Here is a 26692-nt window from a genome sequence, read left to right on the forward strand (position 1 = left end):
TCATAATCTAAAAAAATCTAATCTAAAAAAAACTTTATTTTAAGATACTGTGTATAAATAGTAAAAGCGAGGCAAAAGTGGATATTGGATATTGAACCATTGGAAAATAATAGACATAGTAGTGGGGAACAAAGAAATGACAGATGAAATGAACATGTATTTTGTGTCAGACTTCACTGTGGAAGGCACTAGCAGCACACCAGAAATTCGAGAGTGTCATGGAGCAGAAGAGAGTGTGGTTGCTGTTACTAGGGAGAAGGTGCTTGGGAAGCTGAAAGGTCTGAAGGCAGTTAAGTCATCTGCACCAGATTGACTACACCCCAAGGTTCTGAAATGGGTAGCTGAAGGGATTGTGGAGCCATTAGTAATGATCTTTCAAGATCACTAGATTCTGGAATGGTTCCAGAGGACTGGCAAAATGCAAATTTCACTCCACTCTTTAAGAAGAGAGGGAGGCAGAAGAAAGCAAATTATAGGCCAGTTAGCGTGACTTCAGTTGTTTGGAAGATGTTGGGTTCAGTTATTAAGGATTTTAGGATACTTGGAGGCACGTGATAAAGTAGGCCAAAGTCAGCAGGATTTCCTTTAAGGGAAATCGTACCTGACAAATCTGTTGGAATTCATCGAGGAAATAGCAGGCAGAATAAACAAAGAAGACTCAGTGGTTGTTGAATATGTTGAGTGGATGAAGAATGTAATGCTGAGGACTTATAAGGGATTGGACAGACCTCACTTGGAGTATTGTGAGCAGTTTTGGGCTCCTTATCTAAAGAATGATTTGCTGACACTGGAGACAGTCCAGAGGAGGTGCATGAGAATTATTCCTGGAATGACAGGGTAAACATATGAGAGAAAATCTGCAGATGCTGGAAATCAGAGCAACACACACAAAATGCCAGAGGAACTCAGTAGGCCATGCAGCATCTATGGAAAAGTGTTCTGTTGACAGTTCAGGCCAAGACCTTTCGCAGGATTGGAAAAAAATTCTGAGCAGTAGATTTAAAAGGTGGGAGGAGGGGTTAACACATGAGGAGCCTTTGATGGCTCTAGGCTTGAGCTCGTTAGAGTTTAAAAAAATGAGGGGGCATCTCATTGAAACCTATCAAATATTGAAAGGCCTAGACAGAGTGGATGTGGAGAGGATGTTTCCTGTAGTGTGTGAGCCTAGGATTAGAGGACACAGCCTCAGAAATGAGGACATCTATTTAGAACAAAGCTGAGAAGGAATTTCTTTAGCCAGTAGGTGGTGAATCTATGGAATTCATTGCCACGGATTGCTGTAGAGGCCAAGTCATTGAATATATTTGAAGCAAAAATTGATTGGTTCTTGGTTAGTCAGGGTGAGAAGGCAGGAGAATGGCTTTGAGAGGGATGATATAGCCATGATGGAATGGTAGAGAAGCCTCAATGGACTGAATGGTCCATTTCTGCTCCAATGTCTTATCGTCTCTGAGCCCATTCCAAGGCTGGTTTCTGATCCCCAGCTGTCGCCGTTTCAGCCTTGACAAATTGTTTCTGTTTACAGCTGTTATCTTCAGGCTTAGAGGTTCAATGTCGCTAACCCTCCCCCACACATGACCTTCTAACAGCCCTCCGTTATGTTCGCCTCTCTGCAAATATCTTTTTACAGGGCTAGCAATGGATTATCTCAATTGCTTTTTGGCTGAGGTTTTGGTGTCATGAAAGGGGATCTCATAACATTACTGGAATAGTTTTAGATGAACTATTATTTCAGGTATTACATTACACAAATTGCTGCCACAGCTGAATAATTGTTTGCTCAACTTCACTAATCCATTGCCAAGTCTATGATGTACTGTTTCCTCTTAGTTTTTAAACTGTATTTTAATTTCCTGCTTAATATTGTCAGCACGATAATTCAGGTTTCAAATAAAATTACTGCTTACATTAAATCAAAATTGGTTAAGTATAAAATTTACCACTATCCTTAAGTCCTTCGGGGTTTTGCAACCCTGTGGCATTTTCCATCTCTACAACTGTGATAAGTCCATAAGACCATAAGACATAGGAGCAGAATTAGGCCATTCAGCCCATTGAGTCTGCTCTTCCATTCCAACATGGCTGATCCTGGATCCCACTCAACCTCATACAACAGCCTTCTTGCCATATCCTTTGATGTCCTGACCAATCAGAAAATATCAACCTCAACCTTAAATATATCCACGGACTTGGACTCCACCACAGTTAGTGGCAGAGCATTTCACAGATTTACTACTCTCTGGCTGAAAAAATTCTTCCGTACCTCTGTTCCCCTCAATTTTGAGGCTGTGCCCTCCAGTTCTGGATACTCTCACCAGAGGAAGTGTCCTCTCTGCATCCATCCTATCTAGTCCTTTCAACATTCAGTAGGTTTTAATGAGATCCCCCACATTCTTCTAAATTCCAGTGAGTACAGGCCCGAAGCTGCCAAATGTGCCTCATATGTTAACTCCTTCATTCCCAGAATCATCCTCGTGAACCTTCGCTGCCTGTTTGCATTCGGCCTTGCCTGAGAAATTGGACTGTCGAGTCAACTGTCTCTGAAGACTAGTGGTATTTGTTTTATATTTAGTTGTTCTTTTCAGTCGCTGTGTAGGCTTCATTTTCCATTTGACAGCTTTAGTTAACGGCCCTGTTTGGCCTAGCGTTTATTGTTTTCTTTTCCTTTTAACACTGTTCGCATTAAAGTCTGTGAGTTATCGACCTGTTTCAGTGTCTCTCGCTCCACACTTGGGCTATACCTGAACCCAGTTTCACTTTTTTGCCCATTCTTCCAAATTGTCTAAGACCTGCTGCAATCGCATTGCTTCCTCAGCCCTCCTCAGCGAGTGAATCACGTAGCTTCCTCAGCCCTCCTCAGCGAGTCAATTGCATTGCTTCCTCAGCCCTCTTCAGCGAGTCAATCGCATTGCTTCCTCAGCCCTCCTCAGCGAGTCAATCGCATTGCTGCCTCAGCCCTCCTCAGCGAGTGAATCACATTGCTTCCTCAGCCCTCCTCAGTGAGTCAATCGCATTGCTGCCTCAGCCCTCCTCAGCGAATGAATCACATAGCTTCCTCAGCCCTCCTCAGCGAGTCAATTGCATTGCTTCCTCAGCCCTCCTCAGCGAGTGAATCACATAGCTTCCTCAGCCCTCCTTAGCGAGTGAATCGCATTGCTTCCTCAGCCCTCCTCAGCGAGTCAATCGCATTGCTTCCTCAGCCCTCCTCAGCGAGTCAATCGCATTGCTTCCTCAGCCCTCCTCAGCGAGTCAATCGCATTGCTTCACTCCCCATTGTGGGAAGGGAAGATGGGGAGGTTTTGCTCTCTACTGGGAGGGGAAGATGGTGGGAGTTGTTGCTGTCCACTGTGGGAGGGGTGGTGTTGAGGAGACTGTCAACACAGATTCAAACTGAGGTTCGGGTTCAGGTTCAGATTAATTTATTTATCACATATACATTGAAACACACAGTGAAAGACAGGTTCAAGCTCAGTTTTATTGTCATCTGGCTGTACATCTTGTACTGTGCAAAAGTCTCAGGCACATGTAAAATTCTGTAAAGCAAAGACACTTTCAAAAACGATGAAATTAAAAGTTTCTAAAAATCAAAAAAATTACTATGAAGAGCAGTAAACTGTAAAAAGTTAAATCAAATTGATATTTGGTGTGACCAATCTTTTAGGTACACTGTTATGCAGTTTCACAAGGAAATCACTGGTAGGTTGTTTCAAGTATCTTGGAGAATTTGCTACAGTTCTTCTGCAGACTTTGGCTGTCTTGCTTGCTTCGGTCTCTCCAAGTAATCCCAGGCAGCCTCAGTGATGTTGCGATCAGGGCTCTGTGGAGACCAGACCATCTGAAACAATATTAAGGTGCACAGTACTGTACAACCAGAGGGAACAATATTCCTCCGGACCACAGTGCACCCACAATTCATATATCACACAGCACATAAAACAAATTATTACCAGTTAATAAAATATCATTCAAAATGTTCGTGAAGTGTGCAGGATAGGTAATCAGTAAACAGCTGGCTGTCCAAGTGATAAGACCTCGGTGATGGCTGGGTATTCATCAGTCATTTGCAACAACAACACAAACTAAGGATGTGCTGGGGGCAGTTCGCCACACATTCTGATGCCATGTAACATGAACACAATGCTCAGCAGAACAATGCAAGCAATAAAACAAAACATCTTCATTGTTTTGGTCCAATTATATTCTAGGCAGTAGATTAAGTTGCAAGAGAGAAATTTAAAGATGAGTTGATGGCCTCTGAGATTCATAGTTACCCACATCTCCAGTGAGTAATTGCTGCCAGTAAAGATTCTCATCTCAATTGAATTGAGAGCAGACAGCTTTTAAACACATCCATTTTCCATGGTGATTCTACATAGTGTATCCCTGCATTATTATCAGGATTTTACTGATATAGCCTGGTCATGTTTTGAGATTAAAACATCTGCAAAGCACTCCAACGTGTGGTGAAAACTGCCCAGTGCATTATCGGCACCCAATTGCCCACCATTGAGAACATCTACCATAAACGCTGCCTGGGCAGGGCGAAAAGCATTATCAGGGATGCATCTCACCTTAACCATGGACTTTTTACTCTCCTCCCCTCCGGTAGGCACTACAGGAGCCTCCGCTCCTGCACCAGCAGGCACAGGAAGAGCTTCTTCTCTGAAGCTGTGACCCTGCTGAACCTCTCATCACAGCGCTAAGCAGTATTGCATCAGTATTGTACTGTCTCAGTACTTTTATATTTGTGTGCCGTAGTACTCATTTAATTCGCAGTTATTTTGTAAATAACACTATTCTTTGCATTTCTGGTCAGATGCTTACTGCATTTCATTGGCTTTGTACCTGTACTCGACACAAAGACAATAAAATTGAATCTAATTGAATCTAATCTAATCTAATTTTGTATGAATTCATTAAATGCCAATTTCAATTCAGTTGTAGCAGAATTTCTAAACTAAGGATGGCATGGTTAGTGCAATCGCCTTACGGTGGCAGCAATCACCAATCCAGGTTCAATTCCCACCTCTGTCTGTAAGGAGTTTGTATGTTCTCCCCTTGACCATGTGTGGTTCCACCAGGTGCTCCAGTTTCCTCCCACGTTCCAAAGACGTACAGGTTAGCGTCAGTAAGATGCGTGCACGCTATGTTGGTGTCAGAAACATGGCGACACTTCTGGGCTGCCCACCACAACTCTCACTGCTTTAATTTTATGCAAACGACACATTTCACTGAATGTTTCGATGTATATGTGAGAAATAAAGCTAATCTTTCTTTCTTTTCTTTCCTTATTAATCTTTTTATTGATTTAAAAAGAGCATATATACAAACAAGAGGACAATTATCTCAAATATATATATCAATAACAATACAAACAGAAAGTGAAATCGACATTATCAAAATCATACATAGTATTAAGCTAATATGTTGTATATAATTAAAAAGAAGACAGCTAATTTTCCTCTTATCAATTCATAGAGAGAGAAAAAAAACTTTAAATTTTTAAAATGAGAAGAAAAAAAACCCCTCGCTACACTATATGAGAAAAGGGAAAATAAAGGGACTGGGCAGTCCATTCTGAGAATACGGCCAAAAAAAAAGAAAGACTTTCTGATCAAATCTAAAACTTCAAAAAAAAAATTGGAAGAGTAATAAATCAAATTAAATGAAAATATTAAATAAAGGTTGCCAGATTTGCTTAAATTTAAAGGATGTATCAAATGTCCGACTTCTTATTTTCTTAAACTTAAGCAGGACATAATGGAGGAGAGCCAATAAAAGACAGTTGGTGGATTAGAATCCTTCTACTTCAGTAAAATGGCTCTCCTAACCAATAAAGTTGAAAAGGCTATCATACGTTGAGCAGAAACAGGAATATTTCCTGCTTCCGATGGGATAATCCCAGAGATTGCCGTAAGTAAATTAGGTTGTAGGTCCAGATCCAAGACTTTTGATAGTGTTTTAAAAACATCTCTCCAAAAATTATCTAGCTTTATACAAGACCAAAACATATGAGTTAAAATGGCCACCTCAATACTACATCTGTCACAAATAGGACTGATGGTGGAAAAAATACGGGCTAGTTTATCCTTTGACATATGGGCCCGATGCACCACCTTGAACTGTATCAAGGAATGACAGGCACAAATAGATGAGTTATTAACCAAATGAAAAATTTTACTCCATTGATTATCTGAAAATGACTCTTGAAATTACAATTCCCAAGCATGTCTAATTTTAACTTTAGATATCATTCGTAAATTCAATGACCGTTTATAAATTATAGCTATCAACACTTTTTGAAGTGGTTTAAGCTGAAAGAGAGCATCTGTCATATTAGGTGGAAAACCAGAAGGGTAATTTGGCAGCAAACCACATAAAAAATTCCTAATTTGTAAATATCTAAAGAAGTGTACATTAGATAAATCATATTTATCCACTAACTGAGAAAAAAACATTAAGCAATCCCCTAAAAACAAATCTGAAAAAGTTGTAAGCTAATCTTTATCTTTAAACTGAACAGGGTCTGCAGATGGTTTAGTGAACTGCCCCAATTTATATTAAAATTCTGCTATTTGTAGAATTAGTTTGTCCTAGGAATGCACCTATAATGTAGATGAAGGCTCTTATTTAATGACAGGAGCTTACCATTGTTCTAAAACCCAGCATTCACTGGTAATCTGTTATTGCCCCAGTGAAGATAATGGTAATCTGCCTCCTCACACCGCAGTACTGTTTATTAATTGCTTTATTGATTGAAGACCGTGCAGAATAGGCCCTTCCAGTCCTTCGAGCCGCACCTCCCAGCAATCCCGGATTTAACCCGGGCCTAATCGCGGGACAATTTGCAATGAGCAATTCACCCACCAACTGTTATGTCTTTGGACAGTGGGAGGAAACCAGAGCACCCACAGGAAACCCACGGGATCGCGGGGGGAAGGTACAAACTCCTTGCAGGCAGTGACAAGAATTGAACCTGGGTCGCCTGTATAGTAAAGCGTTGTGCTAACCACTACACTATCCTGCCGCCCTGTTGGACAGGGAGTTTCAAAATTTGGGCTGTTGAAGGAACTGGGATGTATTTCTAAGACAGGATAGTGTTCCATATGCCTCTTGTCTTCAGTCTGGGGGAGGTCACAGGTTTGGCAAGATGCTGTCAAAGAGACTGCTTGACACTCACTGACATTGACAGCTGTTTCCAGTTTACATGCACCCTCAGGAGAGAGAGGTCTCGTTTGTTACCATTCCAGGACTCAAGCTTGGCATTCCCAAGATCTTTATCAGAGCAGGCAATGTCCAGAGGGAGATGTGAGGAGTGACAGGAATACTCGATTGCAAAGAGCTGGCTGAGACAGTCACTGAGGTCCTCCTGAATCCAACTCGCTGCCTCTCCTCACAATCCATGTTTCACACATCAGTTATTTTCAGGTCGGTGGAGAAGTAAAAGCATTATTTCCCAGTCTAAAAAAAATAAATACTTTCTGACAGGGTCAAAGAGCAAGACAGGGTAGAATTTAGACAATTTCCTCAAATGTTCTGATTACATCCTTATGCAAGTATTTGAACGAGAGGCATTAACTTGATTGTTTTAAATGAATGATGCATCCTTCACCCAGTCCAATCCTGCCCCACGACAGCTCAGTTCACGGGTTTTCAAAGGCTGTACCTGCTTTTCCTGAGCTGTTGGGTAACAGTTTCAGGCACAAGTAATGTTATTTGAAACCAGAAAATAGAGCCTCCAAGACCAGGGCTGCACTGACCCTTCACAAAATGACCCATTGAATTCTGTACCAGTATATCTGGTATTGGAGAGGGCTCGGAGGAGGTTCATGAGAATGGTCCTGGGAATGAAAGGGTTAACATATGAGGAGCAGTTGATGGTTCTGGACCTGTATCCACTGGAGTTTAGAAGAATGAGGGAGATTCTATTGAATATTGAAAGGACCTGGAGAGGATGTTTCCAATAGTGGGAGAGTCCAAGATCAGAAGGCACATCATCAGAATAGAAGGGTGTCCATTTGAAAGAGAAATGTGGAGGAATTTCTTTTGCTAGAGAGTGGTGAATCTGTGGAATTCATTGCCATAGACACCTCTGGAGGCCAAGTCTTTGGGTATAAAAGGGATGTTGATAGGTACTTAATTAGTAAGGGTGTCAAAATTTACAAGGAGGAGACAGGAGAATGGGATAGAAGGCAGGAAAATAGGATGAGAGGGAAAATAAATCAGCCATGATCAAATGGTGGAGCAGACTCGATGGGCTGAATGGCCTAATTCTGCTCCTATGTCTCATGTTCTTATGTGAAAGGGACAGTTTTAAAAGAACTGGGAAGTTGCCACAGAATGGACGAACACTGAGACAGAGTTGTAGATATTGTAGAGAGGAAGGTTAATGGGAAAGTGAATCCCCTCGTTTGGGAAGGTCCCAAATCCAGCTACACCACTAATAAATGTTCAAATGCCAACAGACCCCAGTGGCATAATTCTCTGTAAGATGAAGCAGCTGATGAGAAGACAGATATAATACTGATTCTAAACTGAATGAGGAGACGTCATTCTAGAGAAGGGTTAAAGGTTCAGTGTTAAACCGTAGGACAGGAGCATTGACAGACCATAAACCCACTGGATAATTAGCTAAATATTAAATAAGGCCTCCTGGTTGTCTGAGGAATGTCTACCAACGATTCTTGGAATTATTTTGTTGATAATATTCCCAGAAGTGGAAATATCAGGAATTGTGATGTGTAACAAGCCCTGCTTACAGGAGAAGATGAGGCGGTATGGACTGGGAGATCAAGGATAACTGCTGAGTCATAGTGGCACAGAAGGCCATGAGACCATACAAGATTGGAGCAGAATTAGGCCATTCGGCCCATTAGGTCTGCTCCACCATTCCATCATGGCTGATTTATTTTCTCTCTCAACCCCGTTCTCCTGCCTTTTTTCCACAACCTTTGATGCCCTGACTAATCACCTCTTTCAGTACTCCCAATGACTGGGCCTCCACAGTTATCTGTGGCAATGAATTCCACAGATTTTCCACCTTCTGGCTAAAGAAATTCCTCCATCTTTGTTCTAAATGGATGTTCCTCTATTTTGAAGTTGTATCCTCTGGTCCAGATTCACCCACGATTTCAAACATCCTCTCTACATCCACTCTATCTAGTCCTTTCAATATTTGATAGATTTCAATGAGAACCCCCCCCCCCACTCTTCTAAACTGCAGTGAGTACAGGCCCAGAGATATCAAACGCTCCTCAAACGTCAGCCAAACGTTCCCAAAATCATTCTTGTAAACCTCCTCTGGACCCTCTCCATTAACAACATTTCTTTTCTTAGATAAGGGGCACAAAAGTGCTCACCATATTTCGACTCCAGTCTGACCAATGCCTAATAAAGCCTCAGCATTACATTCTTGCTTCTCTGGAAATGAATACTAACATTGCACTTGCCTCCCTTACTACTGACTCAACCTGCAAGTTAACTTTTAGGGAATCCTGCATGAGGACTCCCAAATCCCTTTACACCTCGGATTTCTGAAGTTCATTGAAGGTCCCAGCACTGATTCCAGTGATACATTGAGAATTACAGACATTTTGTCAGGAAGGTATGAGTAGAAAGTACCTGTGCCTCACAGCAGGTAACCAAGCCTCTATCCCAACTGTGTTTCTGTCCTGTATGAGTCTCTACTGCACCTCTTCCTGCTCCTGTATTCCTTGTGTTTATCCATCTTTCCCAGAAATGCTCCATGCCAATTCTCTCAAATGCTCCCCATCAGAGTTGTCACCTACAGCTTAACAAAAGTAATATCCTTGCATCCAGTAGTGACTACTCCAACAGTCAACTATTAAACACAGGGAAGTCTGCAGATGCTGGAAATCCAAAGCAGCACACACAAAATGCTCGATTAACTGAGGTGGTCAGGCAGATGCTGAGTCCTGCGGCATTTAACTAACAGTAAACTATTAAACTTGATACTTTCTTCTTCCGCAGGAGGTGACATCACTGCCAAGCATTTCAGAGCATTCCACAAGCTGCAAGGAAATGGGCTGTTGCACAAGACAGTTGAAAGTGAAGCCAGTGATGGGTCTGGAGTCACTTGGCTGCCTGAACCACTTCCCTGAAGGACCTTTAGGAACTAGATGGATTTTCCAGCAATAATTTTGTTTCAGGATTTATAATCCAAATATATTTAATTGCTTGAATTTTACCACAGCTCCCCTAATGAGGCTAGAATTTGTCTCACGATCAATAGTCCAGAACACCATATCAAAGTCCAAGATGCTCTGCAGTACCAGTGACCCAGGTTCATTTCCCACCACTGCCTGTAAGGAGTTTGTACCTTCTCCCTGTGACCACACGGTTTCCTCCGTGTGCTCCGGTTTCCTCCCACAGTCCAAAGACGTACCAGTTGGTCAGTTAATTGGTCATTGTACATTGTCCCATGATTAGGCTGGGATTAAATCGGGGGATTGCTGGGTGGTGCAGCTCAAAGGGCCAGAGGGGTCTACCCCATGCTGTATCTCAATAAATAAATTAAGTACTATGCTGTCCTAGGCTTTCTTGTTAATCAGGTGTTGACATGTAACAAGGCAGAGATCACACCAACAATTGTTTGGTATATAGGTTAATTATTGTATGTCATTTGGAGTAATGAATATCCTGTTTCTGTGCAGTGAGCTGTGAATAATCATCAGCAAGTCCCAATCACACAGGACAGACCCTGTTAGTCCTCTGATTTATTTCCACTCTGTCTGCAAGACCCCATCGTAATAAGTCCATGTTATACTTGTTCCAAGATCTTTGTTAATGCCCTGTGGGGTTGTGATCAAATTTGGAGAGAAAATTGTAGTCTTAATTCCTGAAAAGGTGGATTGAAATTCAACCACAACAACTGGAAACCATCAGCAACTTTATATGCCCAATGCGGCTGCAAATCCCCACAGATCTTCAGTTTATGTGAGCGTTTGAAAAGGTTGGTTGGGAATAGAATAGCAACTCCTGGCCGTGCTTCCCTCCTGCTATGCCGCACCTCTGAAAGGTCAAATGCGGAAAGAGTCAATGAGTCATGAGATCAAGACTTTTCCCCCAGACAATCCACTCAGTAAAATCTCTTATAAGAAGAGAAACCTCTGACAGAGAAATACAAACTATCTGTATTCCAGGGGTGTAAATGATCACAACACCTGTCCTACATCTGATGTGGTGGATGGCTTCTTGCAACTGGTTTAAGGGGCTGTTTGTTAACTTTCTACACCTGGCTAGACCACATGTGCTTCCTTTTCTTTAATAGTGGACTGATGACTACAGCAGGAAAGCGGGCTTGGAGGGAAGGTAAACCTCCCAATGGACCAGATCACTGATCAACATTAATTGGGTCTTTGACTGAAGGTTTCAAATGGCTCCCAGATTTTCCACAGTTGTTGGAATCTCTGGTCATTTCCAAATGGTGACAGATGATGGTGCTGTTATCTTCTCAGTGCCTAGTAGGGGCAACAGTGCTCCCTCTCGCTCAGTCTCAGTCCCCTCATGAGAGATGAGATACACATGCAATATACCAGGGGTGATTGATAAGTTCGTGGCCTAAGGTAGGAGTCAATTTTAGAAAACCTAGCACATTTATTTTTCAACATAGTCCCCTCCTACATTTACACACTTAGTCCAGCGGTCGTGGAGCATACGGGTCTTGGACCTGCAGAAAGTGTCCGCAGCAGGGGTAATTGATAAGTTCGTGGCCTAAGGTAGGAGGAGATGAGTTATTAACCTCAAACTTTCTGCATAATCACTCAAAGCGCTGCACTGCATGTGCATGTAACGAGAGCTGTATAACTCATCTCCTTCTACCCTAGGCCACAAACTTATCAATCACCCCTCGTCTACCTGGTACATCATTCCTCACCAGCCCCTCGAACCCCACAATGGCCACACTCAAGATTGTTCCTCAGTCAGTCTTCACTCTGGGCTCACACCTGACCACAAGTGGATGAAATGAGTCTGGTCCGCGACCATATACCCCAGCCAGTGGCGATTCAGGGTAAAACCTGCAAATGTTTAGGAACTGGCACAGACTCGAGAAGTGGAATAGATCATAGGCCATAGAACAGTACAGCATAGAACAGGCCCTTCAGCTCACAATGTTGTGTCAACCCTTTAACCTACCGCAAAATCAATCTAACGCTTCCCTCTCACATAGCCGTCCTAACGCCAACTCCTCTGCTTGCATCTTCGGAAGCAGCTCTATTTCCATCTTTAATATCTCTATTTTCCCCTTTCAGGGTTCTTTTGAAGACCCTGACCTGGAGTTACACCCTGAATTTGGTTCTTTGTAGGAATGGGACCCGCTCTCGGGGTTTCACAACTGGCCGTTATTCGATGTGCCCTTGCTCGCTCGCCTTCGGAGTTCCGGGACCTCGTGGCTCTGGAGACAGGCAGACCAAAGGTCAGTGTCCCAGCAGGAAATTGGTGTGTTGTGGGAGATGGAAGATCTCTGGCTGTGTCCCCAGAGACCTGAGATCTTTGGGCACAGAGCTTGGTAAAAGCGATGCAACAGACTTTTAACATCATAAACCAGCGAGTTGTTTGTTATGTCTCCCCTCTCGCTGTGAAAGAGAGAGTCCTCTTTCTCCCTTATTAGGGAGAGAGAGAGCCCATGGTATGTCGAATACTGGGTGAATGAATAGTCTTTGGGGTGGTGAAAGTCTATGACTTTATTGATGCTTTGTTGCACGCTTGAGTGCTCGGTGGGGGCTGTCGATGCTTTTTTTTGCCAGTGGGGGGGGGATCATTGCTTTGCTGCTGTTTACGTGTGGGAGGGATGAGCTGGGGGGGAACTTTGGGGTTCTAACATTTAACTGACATTCATTCTTTGGGGCACTCCCCTGCTTTTGTGGATGTTTGCGAAGAAAATGCATTTCAGGATGTATATTGTATACATTTCTCTGACGTTAAATGCACCTTTGAAACCTTTGATATTCCTTTCACCCATACCCCTATCTAAGAATCTCTTAAATAAGCTTAATGTAATGAATAGAGGCAGGAATATGGAGACAGTTGGGATTAGTGAGACCTCTAGACCAACAGCCAGGCTTGAAGGCCTATATTGGAATGAGGTGGTCAGGAAGACTCTTACTGGAGAATCCCTAAAAAGGAAGTTAATGATGAAGAAGAGCGGTCCGGAATGTTACCTCAAATTCATCTATGAGTGTAAGTACAACTTCAAGATAACACGAGGCAGATTCAGAACTAATTTTAGGACCTGCTTTATGCAAGATTAGGTCCTGAATTAATTTTAAATGTTGAATTGTTTGGCTGCAAGATCTTTCCAGGTGTCTGAGTGGAGATATCAGACAGCCTTCTCCCTTTGTGTTTGCTTTGTGCTGGTGGAAAAACATCTCAGGTATTTTCGTCTTGTTCTCGTGCGGTCCTTCAGTCATAAAACAACATTCAACCTCATTATTAACCGTTTGTTGACCGAGCTAGGTTTGTTTTCTGACCATCTGACCTTGCCCAGTAATCTGTAAGAAACTACCTTAGATGCTTCCCTGCTTCAGGGAGTCAGTGGTGAAAGTATCTTGGAAGCATAGAGTCAAAGAGCACTACAGCACAGAAACAGGCCCTTCAGCTCACACTAGACACACCCATATCATGGCCTTCTCTAACCCTCCCATCCATGTGCTTCTCCAAATTTCTCCTAAATGTTGCCATCGAACCAACAGCCACCACTTCCACTGGCAGCTCGTTCCACACTCGCAACACCCTTTGAGTAAAGAAGCTCCCCCTCAGGTTTTCCTTAAATATTTCACCTTTCGCCCTTAACCTATGACCTCAAGTTTTAGTCTCACCCAACCTCAGTGGAAAAAGCCTGTTTGGATTTACCCATTCTATACCCTCATAATGTTACATAGGTCTATAAGCTCTCCCCTCCTTCTCCAGTGATCCAGGAATAAAGTTCTAGCCTCTTTCCCCTATAACTTTATAATGATGTTAACAGAGTTCTGCTCTGGAAAATGAAAATGAGAAATTCTCTTATAAAGAGAATAATGCAGATCAAAACTTAAACTAAAACTGAAGCTGGAAATCTAAAATAAAAACACAAAACTCCATCAATTTATTTCTCAGTAGAACTGCTACTCCATCACTCTTAATGACCTGGGTTTGGTCCTGATATCTTGTGTCATCTGTGTGGAGATTGCATATTTCCTCTGTGGGTGCATGAGCTTCCTCCAAATGCTACGATTTCTACCCACATCCCAAAAAAAAAGCAGCTTGCTTGGTTAAGTGGCATTTGCAAATTGCCTCTAATGCGCCGGTGAATGGCAGAATATCAGAGAGGAAGGCAATCTGGGGGAGTACTGTGTAAGCAGGGGAGTTCAATAGTCAACATAGACTTGACAGGCCAAAGGGCTGGAATCCATGTTGCATCCTTCTAGGTCAGGCCAGATCTGTGAGAAGAGAATTAATGTGTTAGGTCAAAGAACCTTCAGCATAATGTGTCTTTCTCCTGAAATATTAATTCTGTTTCTCCTGAAAATTCTACAAAAGGTAATGGATATGGTCCAGTCCAACATGCATAAAGCTCTCCCCACCATTGAGCACATCTACGCAGAGCGCTGTCACAGGAAAGCAGCATCCGTCATCAGGGACCCCACCACCCAGGTCATGCTCTCTTCTCATTGCTGCCTTCAGGAAGAAGGTACAGGATCCTCAGGCTCACACCACCAGGTTCAGGAACAGTTATTACCCCTCGACCATCAGGCTCCTGAACCAGAGGCGATAACTTCATTCAACTTCATTTGCCCCATCACTGAAATGTTCCCACAACCTATGGCCTCACTTCAAGGACTCTTCATCTCATGTTCTAAATATATATTGTTTAATTAATTATTATTATTGTTTCTTTTCCTTTCTTTATGTATCTGCACAGCCTGCTGTCGTTGCACACTAGCCGTCCACTTTGTTGGTGCAGTCTTTCATTGATGAAGTTATGTTTATTGGATTTATTGAGAAAGTCTGCAGGAAAGTGGATCTCAGAGTTGTATATGGTGATATATTCAGTAGGTATTGTGACAATAAATTTACATTGCACTTTCAACTTTCCTCCTCCTGTTGTGGTGAATTGTGAACTTGTGAATTTACATTTTCATTTTGATATTTTGATGTACACCTGAAAAATAAAACTAATCTTTAATCTTTATCTTTTCTTTACCATTAGAAACATACATCACTAAAACTGTTTTTGAAATAATTTCCCAATCATTTCTCCTGCTTTAGCAAATTGTCTGTCAGTGTCCAGCAGTTACTGGTAGGGAAGAAATTTAAATTATTTTTTGATTAACACAGTGGTCATTTAACCATAACAATGTCTCAACAATTAACCATGATGGAATGGCGGAGCAGACTCAAAGGGCTGAATGGCCAAATTCTGCTGCTATGTCCTATGGACACTTAAGGACATTTCACTCAGTAGTTAGGATCTTGCAGAGTGTGCTCCTGGACTAGGTGAGGGGTGTAAGGAACAAATGAAGTGAATTGGAAAGAGGTTTGTCACGGGTGTGGGGGGGGGTGGTGGGAGAGACAGTGATGTTTGAACCAATTGTTGTAACACTTCTATAGTTCAGAATTATTACTGCTCACTTGAGCTCAAGAGCTATGAGGTAATGTAGCTCTGTAAAACTCCGGTTAGACCACATTTGGAATATCATTTTCATTTCTGGTCACCTTATTATAGGAAGTTTTAGACAGAGTGCAGAGGAGATTTAACAGAATGCTTCATGGATTAGATAGCCTGTTCTATGAGGATAGGCTAAGTGAGCTAGGGCTTGTCTCTCTGGAGCAAAGGAAGATGGGAGGAGATTTGATGGAGGTGTACAAGATGATAAAAGGCACAGATTAAATGGACAACAAGATAATTTTTCCCAGGACAGAAATAGCAAATTCCAGGATGCACAATTCTTAGGTGATTGGGGGAAAGTAAAAGGGGATGTCAGGATAAGGTTTTCTTGCACAAAGAGTGGTAGGTGCATGGAATGCACTGTATCTGCAGAGGTAGAGGCATTAGGGACATTTAAGAGGCTCTTAGATAGGCACATGGATGATAGAAAAATGGAGGCTATGTGGGAGGTTAAGGCTAGATTGATCTTAGAGTAGGTTATAAAGTTGGCACCACATTATGGGCTGAGGAGCCTGTACTGTGCTGTATCATTCTCTGCTCTACTATTTGGACAAGATTTAGAGAGACCTCGGCCAAAGCCAAGCAAATGGGAATAGCTCACGGCAGCCATCTTGGTCGGGCAAATTGGCCAAAGGGCCTGTTTCTATGTTGACTTTATAACTACCTCTGCTTGGCAATGAACTGGGGTGGTGTTTGTCAGTAAATGTACCAGCTGACTTGGCACTCACGTATCTCTAGTTATTCATTGTCAAGAACCTGCTTCAGGAAAGGTCGCAAAATTTAGCCCAGAGATGAATGATGGGAGTTAAGGGCTTTTAATTAGAAAATTAATGTCAAATTAGACCAGAGAAATTCTAAATATCTATTTAAGAATGAATCCAATACCAGAAGGAATTACAGGAATTAAAAGGAATCGATGTTCCCGCCGATCATTCCTTCTTCACTTACCACCTTCCAAATTCTTATTTCAACCCCCTCCCCTACCCTACCCACCTATCTTACCCATCACCTTGTCTCACCCGTCACCAGCCAGCTGGTACACCCCCCCCCCACCCTCCACCGCCTTCTTATTCTGTTTTCTTCCCCCTTCCTTTCCAGTCCTAAACAAAGGGTCTCAGCTCAAAACGTCAACTGTTTATTCCTCTCTATAGGTGCTGCTTGACTTGCTAACTTCCTCCAGCATTTTGTGTTCCTTACTCTGGATTTCCAGCATCTGCACAATCTGAAAGTACGCGTAATTTTCTACCCCAGACAACCACTTGATGGACATCTGTAGTCCAAACATTGTCAACTTAGCAAATGGTCCATCAACAATGTCTAGTCATCAACATAATGAACAGGCTAAAAGTAAATTAAATATGCTTTTATTTGTATAATAATTGCAAAACAATATATAATAATGTCCCCGTTCAATAACTTTTGTGAAATAGATATCCCTCAGCCCGGCTCTTGAACCAGAGACGATAATTTCATTCAAATTCACCCGCCCCATCACAGAACTGTTCCCACAACCTACGGACTCACTTTCAAGGACTCTTCATCTTTATATTTATTATTTTTGTTTATTATTTTAATTATTTTGTTTTATCTTTTTGTATTCGCACATTGTCTTTTGCACAGTTTGCTTGTCCTCGTGTACAGTTTTTCATTGATTCTATTCCGTTTCTTTGTATTTATGGTGAATGCTTGCAAGAAAATGAATCTTGGGATTGTATACAAAGACATATATGAACTTTGAGAATAAATTTACTTTGAACTTTAAACATTTCTTTTCACATTTTCTGGAGTTTAGCAGAGGAATGTAAACTTTCACAAATTTGGTACTGTGCTTTGCCACGGTTGCAGACTGGGGGCAGGAAATCAAACAAACAAAGTGAACTGAGCTCCTGGGAGCAGGCACAAAGACTCCTTAATTTTAGAACAAATTATGAGGAACCTTGCAAAATAGCATTGTATTGTGTTACAATGACCGATCCTGCCCCGGGAATGCTGTCAGACAGAAAGGCTTCAGAATCTGCAATTACTGCACATTACTGTACTCGTGAAATATTTGGAAAACAATGCAGAATATTCAAGGACAAAATCAATAGCTGATACAGATCATTAGGTAAGAGAGAGAAATCAGCCCCATTGTATGGGTCTTATGTTTATAATGAGTGACATATAGAATGCAGCCCTTCCCTTGGGTCCTCCATACTCATTTCCAGAAGTAATTCAGTTTTTATTTAGACCACCCTGTAACAAAATACACTAAATATGTGTACCCATCATCCTAGACATTGATATTGTTTAATAAAACTGAATTTATATTCATTATATTCATAGCCTATAGGTTATAGCTAGTAGTTTTCCTTTAAGAAATTTGAGTGAACAGTTTTAAGAATGTCTGAACTTGCTTAAACGTTTCTTTTTGCATGATGTTTGTCAACTAAATAGTCTTGTCTTATTTCTTCATAAAATCTTTGGCAAGTGTTTTCCTCAGTTTGCAATCTGCAGAAACATCTTTCTTCAATTCAGAAAGGCAGCAAAGGCAGTGTGTGTCCAACGAACTAGCTTGAAAAGACAATGAATGCAGCAGGAATCTTCAGAGGGTCATGAGGTGACAGACAGATTAGAGTCGTAGAATCATAAAAAAGTACGGCATAGAAACAGGCACTTTGGCCCATCTAGTCCATGCTAAGCCATTTGAACTACCTACTCCCATTGGCCTGCGCTGGACCATTGACCTCCATACTCTTGCCATCCATTTACCTATCCAAACTTCTCCTAAATGTTAAAATAGACTTTGCATGCACCACTTGCACTAGCGGCTCGTTCCACACTCTCACGACCATCCGAGTGAACAAGTTTCCCCTCATGTTCCCCTGAAACTTTTCATCTTTCAGCCTTAACCCATGACCTCTAATTGTAGTCCCACGCAATTTCAGTGGTAAAAGCTTGCTTGCATTTGCTTATCTACACCCCACATAGTTTTATAGACCTCAGTCCAATCTCCTCTCAGTCTTTTACATTCTAAGGTATAAAGTCCTTCCTAAAACTCATGTCTTCCAGACCTGCCAACATCCTCGTAAATTTTCTCTGTACTCTTTCAACCTTATTTACATCTTTCCTGTAGGTAGGAAACCAAAACTGCACACAATACTCCCAATAAGACCTCGCCGATGTCTTATACAACTTCAACATAACATCTCATTTCCTGCAGATTATCCCAGGAGAATATTGTCGGGTGTATCAGTGGGCTGATAGGGTTCATGACTGTCCAACACTGGATGAGGTCCAGCTTGATGAACGTAGCACCAGTACAGACATGAGCCCATCATCTTCTGATTCAGAGATGGACAGCTGGTCACTGAGTTGAACGAACACTAAGATGTATCATTGTGCAACAAAGATCTTTCAAAAGAAAATGTTCAGCAAAGGAAAATGAGTATGAATTCTTCTGAATGTTGTAACTCATGTGGAACGTATATTTCGCTCTACATTTTTCAGGGAAAGTTTGTGTGCTGTGAGATGCAGACCAAAACACTAACAGATTTACTCTCATGAACATTTTTAGTGTGCTAATGTTTTTTTGGGCCAGCTGGTGGCTGCTATTATGCTTATTCTTCCTGCTGAGTCTCTTTAGCCGGTCCACAGGGACCGATGTATCATTTCCCTCTTGGCGCCAACACCTCACTGTGGAATGATACATGCGACTCTCCATTTAAGGTGAGAGGTTAGTCATAGTGTTCAACTCCAATTGTAACTCTTCAGCAGCCCATGCTAGCATGCAGCACACCTTAGATAACACTCAGACTAGGTGAGATAAGTAGCAAAGCATTATAATAAAATCACTACAAAAGTGTTTAGGCAATAATCATCTTCCACAAGGGACAGTCTAAGTACCAGCCCTTGATATTCAATGATATCACGGCAACCAAGCCCCCAGTATCAATATCCTGGTGTCACCATTAACCAGAACTCCACTGGACCGTTCACATAAATATCAATGCTTAAATAGCTGGTCAAAGGCTAAGTATCTCACCTCAAATGACTTGTATCTTGGAAACCCAAATTCTTTCCATCATCTACGAGACACAAGTTGGGGTATGACAGAGCACTCTGCACTTGCTGGGAAGAGTTGTTGTCGTCATCATCATTATGTGCAGTGTCGTATGACATCATCATTATGTGCCATGTCATGTGATGTGGGTGATCATGGTCTCATGACCACGATTGATCTCAGCAAATTTTGCTTCTTCTGGGTATTGTCTTTACAAGATGGGCAACCCCAGCCATTATCAATACTCTCCAGAGATTGTCTAGCTGGCGTCAGTGGTCACATAACCACAACTTGTGATATGCACTGGCTGCTCATACAACTATCCACCACCTCCTCCCATGGTTGCACGTGACCCTGATCAGGGGCTAGGCAGGTGCTGCACCTTGTCCAAGGATGACCTGCAGGCTAGTAGAGGGAAGGAGCACCTTACACCTCCTTTGATAGAAACATAGCTCTACGGCACCGCCCATGCTGAGATGAGTGCATTTCCCAAAAGCCACAGAAGCCTAATGCCATCCAGGACAAAGCAATACCTGTCGTCACAGAATCATCACTTGCATCCTCCAGCACCAGCACACAGTGGCTGCAGGTTATACAGTCTACTGATCGCACTACAACAATTTGCCCTGTCCGCTTTTACTACACCTTCCCAGTCTGCAACCTCTGCCGCTAGGGCACCTGGCACAGCCTGTATGTTCTGCCACAAACCTCACAAGATCCTGCCGTTTTGAAAACACCAATGATACTTTGTTATTAATGCAAACATAGCTCTTTGCCAAAACCAACCAGTATTCTTGTCCCATATTCCCCTTGCTAATTTACTTTCATGTGTGATTAAGATTTAAATTTGACGAGTCTCTTTCTGGGACTCTGGTGGCAGATGGGCAGGTCCCCATAGGTAAGACCATTGTCACTATCACCTGTGCCCTGAGCGGAGATGGGAGATCACTCATTGACCTCAGGGTGGAGGTCTCCTCCCTTTTGGTCAGGAAATTGAGATGCTTAATTGGAATCCAAGAGATTCTTCCGATGCTGGAAATCCAGAGCAACACGTACAAAATGCTGGAGGAACTCAGCAGGTCAGGCAGCATTTATAGAAATGAATAAACAGCTGACATCACAAGCTGAGGCCCTACATCGGACCGTGGTTTAATTGGAATAGTTGGGGAAATGGACATTATTGGGTGAAGGAAGCAAGTTGCAATGTCACCTCAGCAGTTCAGAAATCCCAAGCAAACCACACTAGCCCGAGGCCTTGTCATCTCATGCAATACTTATGCTCATCATTGTACTTCTTTATTAAATGTCCAGACTTAAGGTTAGCATGTGGAGGATGAAAGCCTTAATAAGATAGTTGCTAAGCTGAATCTGAAAGCATTTCTCAGCATGTGCTGTTATTAACATTCAGCTGGTAAATAATATCACTGAGCTTTTGGTGCTTGGTTACTGAGTGATGAACTGTGCCAGATCCCAATCTTCGTGGAATATAAATCAGTTTCTTCAGCATACAGGATCCGCATGGCTTTAGTAGCCCTTACATCTTCGATTTCCTGAAATTTAACAAAGATTTTATGAAAAACTAGGTGATACTTATATTTGTTCAATCAATACACTGGCTCAAGCTGTTAATACATTCATAGAGCACTACAACCCTTAAGCCCATCAGGCCCTTGCTAACCTTTTCTCTGCCTAGTCCCATCGAACCGCACCTGGACCATATCCGTCTATGCCCTTCCCAAGCAAGTACCTATCCAAGTGTCTCTTAAATGCTACAATCGAACCCACATCTACCAGTTCCACTGACAGTTTGTTCCTCATTCACACCACCCTCTGAATGAAGGGGTTCCCCCTCATCTTCCCCTTAAACATTTCACACTTCACCCTTAACCCATGACCTTTGCTTGTAGACTCACCCAACCTCAGTGGAAAAAGCCTGCTGGCACTCTTGCTATCTATATCCCTCTACAAAATCTCCCCTCATTATCTCGCAATCTAGGGAGTAAAGTTCTAACCTATTCAACCATTCCCTATAACTCAGGTCCTCAAGTCTCGGCACATCTTTGTAAATTTTCTCTGCAGTTTTTCAAGCATTGATTTCTTTCCTGTTAAATTTAACTTCCTTGCACTAACTTGACACATTGCATTGTAGGATCCACATGTTGGCACTGCCCCTGTGTGAGTCGTGTACCTGTGGTCAGCTGTGCACAACACACAGAGCAGAGGCAACTGTTTTCCAGTGTAGGACTGGGCTGGCAGTCCAGGGGGACCTCTAACTGTTTCAGTAGGGAGTTCACAGTGCTGGGACATCACAAACCCCACCATGGAGTACTGCCCTTCTCTGGGACACTCTCTACCACTGATGTTCAGGGTCATGCACCAAGCTGAAATCATTTACATCCCTATTTGTGGCCAGAACAGCAAGCATCAAAGGAGAAACAAGTACTGAGGAATTGGTGTAGCAATTAGCACAATGGTTTATTGCATCATTTGTAAGATCAGAGTTCGATTCCCAGTACTGCTTGTAGAGAGTTTCTACTTTCTCCCTGTGAGAATGTGGGTTCCAGTTTTCGCCCACATTCCAAAAACATACGGGTTAGGGTTGGTAAGTTGTGGGCATGCTCTGTTGGTGCCAGAAGCATGGCAACATTTGTAAGCTGCCCAACACAATCCTCACTGATTTGATTTGACGTAAACAATGCATTTCACTGTGTGCTTCGATGTACTTGTAACGAGTAAAGTTAATCTTTATATATGTCCAACAACAAACTTCCACAATTTTAAGATAATTTTAAATGTTACAAAAGAGTGGACATCAGCACTTTGGCCAAATCAACCTATTCATAGCAATATGGGTAAAAACCCAGACCAGTGGCTTCCGACAATCTAATATCTGAAGTGTCTCTTTAACAGTTGACGAGAGCACACCAGTAGTGTAGTGGTTACCGCAACGTTCTCAGTGCAATGGCCAGAGTTCAGTTCCACTGCTCTCTAGAAGGAGTTTGTACATTCTCCCCGTGACCGCATCGTTTTCCCCTGAGTGTCCCACTTTCCTCCCACATTCAAACGATGTACGAGTGAGGAGAAGTAATTCGTGGCCATGCTATTTTGGTGCCGGAAGCATGTCGGCCCTTGCAGGCTGTACCCCAACACATCCTCGGACTTTGTTGGTCATTGACACAAAACGATTTGTTTTACTGTATGTTTCAATATTTTGATATACATATGACTAATAAAGCTAAAAAAATTAGTAGTGCCAGGCAGAACATAGCAAGCCTTCCAATATTAAGGTAATTAAATGCCTTGTGCTGTACATTAATGTGTTAATTATTGCAGCCCAAACATCTTTCATCCGAGCCAGTCATCGTTCACGAGCTCCTCTTACTCCTGGGATCCCAGGTCACAGGTTCTGTTCCCTGTGCTCAACAACACCTCCCCCCGCCACCCCCGGAGACAGTGGCTTCACAAAGCAGTGGGCTGCCAGTCAAGTGTTGTTAGATGCCTGGTGTCCATCTTCAGCCTAAGGACTCGTACCAGAATAACTAATAAACTGTTTGCATAGCGCAAAGGAAATCTGATATTCCATTAATGGTGTGAATTTATTGACAGAGTTTTGAACCGAATTGGGATAATTGCCATTATTAAAGTTCATTACCTGATTTATTTTCAATGCTTCTTAGAAAAACAAAAGGAGAGCATACTTTCCCCAGATGAAAAAGACTGTGCCACAAACAGGCAGCGTTTAATTCATTTGCCTGTTATATTATTTCTCTAACATTCCAATAAGAAACAAAAATACACAAAAATTACCCTCCTCTGATACCTTTGGGTAACTCAAGGCTGCTGTGACAAATGATGTCTCGGGAAATCATTATTACAGGAAACTAAGGAAGTATGCTTTGTATACACAAATTTATAAAAAAGATTTCATTTGAAAATATAACAGCCAGCGATAGGTATACTTAATCTCAGTGCCTCATGTGACAATAATTTAAGATGGCCACAGGGTTTCTGTGTTTCTTACAGATATTTGTTTCTGAACCGGAGCCATTTGGTTTTGGGATGAATGCAGATTTGGTCACCGTTGTTCTTCAGAGTGGCTCTGTGAAGCAAAAGATCAACATACATGAGTGAGTGGGTCGATTTTCATTGCCTTGTAGATCTAACAGCAAAGAAAACAAAAGGCCAGAAGGCCATGAGACATAAGGAGCAGGATTAGGCCATTTGGCCCATCGAGTCTGTTCCACCATTCGATCATGGCTAATTTATTATCCCTCAAAGTTATCACTGCTCTCAATATTATTTGTAAATTTATTTATAATTTTCTTGTATTTGCACAGTTTGTCTTCTTTTGCACATTGGTTGTTTGGCTGTCTAGGTGTAGATTTTCATTGATTCTGTTGTATTTCTTTGCTCTATTGTGAATTTGAGAACAGAGGTGGATTTCTGTGTAGTATATGGTGACATATACGCAGTTTGATAATAAATTTACTTTGAACTTTGAACTCTCAACCCCATTCTCCCTTTAACCTTTGATGCCCATAGGCTTGGTCAGTCCATAACTTGGTGCACTCATAATCTAAACTGGGAAAGGAGTGGCGGTGATCGGATTAAAGAGGTGTCTCGATAAACTCTTGGAGAATGGACAGAGTTGCCTAGTGCTGGACGATAGGATCAACAGCAATGAGTGGCAACTCATTGCAAAGGATATGGTGGATTGAATGGCCTACTTGCCTGCTGCATGACTATGAGATTGGAACATGTGCAAGGAGAAAGTCTGCATTCTGCCCTTGGCAGTTTGACTAACAATGCTGCGGGGAGTGCTCAGGGACCCAGGGAGTAAAGTTCAGAGTGAAATTGAAGGAGTTCTGAGAAACCCCCTAATTCTCTCCTTCAGCACTCAGAGATTTAATGAGTAAGTTGATGGAATTTGAACATCTCAGTTTGCAACAAAATGCCAGACATCAATTATAATCCAAAATGCACAGAAACTACTGCACTCAATTTTTAATATTATATTTCTCTGTCAAAATTACTGACAATTTTCCTTTAGAGCAAAAGACGGAGAAATGTGAGGTGAACGAAACTTCTAGGATTCTATAGGAACTTCATTGCTTGAGGGGAACAGCAGCGAGGAAAAATTTCTATGCTGTTTTCATTTCCCTCAAGCCAACAAGTTCACATAGAGTCTGGGCAGTTTCATTCACCTTATGTTGAAATATGCAAAGATGTTTTCCCGGTAACTTTTGGCGAGCAGCTTTCACTTCCAAAATTCCTGTGTATGCTGTGCTACATTGCAAAATACAAAAAACTGTCTAGTTCTACAAGTTACTGAGGCTGAAAGCACTATAACACAGAAACAGACCCTTCATCCCATCTGGTCCATGCTGAACTATTCTTCTGCCTTGTCCTATCGATCTACACCTGGACATAGACCTCTGTACCCCTCCCGGCCATGTATTTATCCAAATATCTCTACCTTTAATATCTTTATTTTTGCCTTTCAGGGTTCTTTCGAAGACCCTGACCTGGAGTTACATGCAGGCTTCAGTTCTTTGCAGGAATGGGACCCGTTCTCGGGGTTCCACGACTGGCCGCTATTCGACATGCCAAGGGTTTGGCCTTGGGATCTCAATCGTGTTCGGAAGCCTAAGATCTCGGGGCTCTGGAGACAGGCGGATCGAGGGCTGGTGTCACGGCAGGAGACTCATGTATTGTCGGGGAGGCCAGAGAATCTTTCATTGTGGGCCCGAAGACCTTCAGACACAGAGCTCTCTGTTGGATATAGCAGGGAGAGAGAGAACCTGTGGGTTGTCGAATTTCAGATGAAATGCCAAGCCTTTGGGGTAACTTTGGTTTGTGTCTTTGCTATTGCTTAGCACACGCTTGGGCTCAGTGATAGCATCGATGCGCATTTATTTTTGCCAGTGGGGGGAGGGGGATCGCTTGCTGCCGCTTACATGCAAGAGGGGAAGCTGGGGGGGCGGTCTTTGGGGTTCTCACATTTAACCGTCGTTCATTCTTTGGGACACTTCTCTGTTTTCATGGATGTTTGCAAAGAAAAAAAATTTCAGGATGTATATTGTATACATTTCTGTGACATTAAATTTGACCTTTGAACCTCTGAAATGCTGAAAACAGACCCCCATCTACCACTTCCTCTGGCAGCTCGTTCTACACTCTCACCAGCCTCTGAGTGAAGAGGTTCCCCTTAAATATTTCACCTTTCACCCTTAACCTATAACCTCTAGTTCTAGTTTCTACCAACCTTGGTGAAAAATCATGCTTGCATTTACCCTAGTTATACACTTCATAATTTTGTACTGTATTCCTCAAATCTCTCTTCATTCTCCTATGTTCCAGGGAGTAAAATCTTGATAATTTAGTGACTGAGAGTCACCTTTACCAGTGGGATTTATTTATTTATTTGTTTGTTCGTTTTGAGATACAGTGGAGAACAGGACCTTCCAGCCCAACAAGCTGAGGTGCCCAGCAACCCACCAATTTAACTTGAGCCTAATCACAGGACAATTTACAAAGACCAATTAACCTCAGTCTTTGGAATGTGGGGGGAAACCGGAGTACCTGGAGGAAACCCACGTGTTCACAGGGAGGATGTGCAAACTTCTTACGGACATGTCGGAATTGAACTCTAAACTCCAATGCCCTGACCTGTAATAGCATCGCACTAACCACTACGTTATTGTGGCACCCAAGAGGATTTATACTTTCCTTAACATTACAAGGACTTATGACAGTGTAAGAGAATTAAATGAATTGTACAAACAAAAACCTAGTATTCCCTAAGTGATCATAAATGGAAAAGAGGACACTTCCCAATTTCACATTCTTTCTGGGCACTGGATAAGCTGGAAAATTCACACCCCCATCAACAATACAAAATAAACAATCTGCTCAGACCTTTCGCTGAACAACTTGCTGTCGGTGCCAGACAACTGGGAGGTGGCGGGTCTAAGTGTTTCCAG

General features: G+C 42.3%; 1 protein-coding gene across 1 annotated transcript in view; it reads right to left on the minus strand.

The window, feature by feature from the left end:
• Positions 1-17015: 17015 nt before the first annotated feature.
• LOC140212205 (stromal cell-derived factor 1-like) overlaps positions 17016-26692 on the minus strand; it is a 32821-nt gene continuing 23144 nt past the window's right edge. Inside the window, exons 3-4 of the mRNA XM_072282908.1 lie at positions 23731-23808; positions 17016-21259 (exon numbers count right to left, since the gene is read on the minus strand). Coding sequence (XP_072139009.1) covers positions 21244-21259; positions 23731-23808 — 94 coding nt within the window. The 3' untranslated portion in view covers positions 17016-21243. The remainder of the gene's footprint in view (positions 21260-23730; positions 23809-26692) is intronic.

This window comes from Mobula birostris, chromosome 18 (assembly GCF_030028105.1).
Source record: "Mobula birostris isolate sMobBir1 chromosome 18, sMobBir1.hap1, whole genome shotgun sequence".
Taxonomy (NCBI): domain Eukaryota; kingdom Metazoa; phylum Chordata; class Chondrichthyes; order Myliobatiformes; family Myliobatidae; genus Mobula; species Mobula birostris.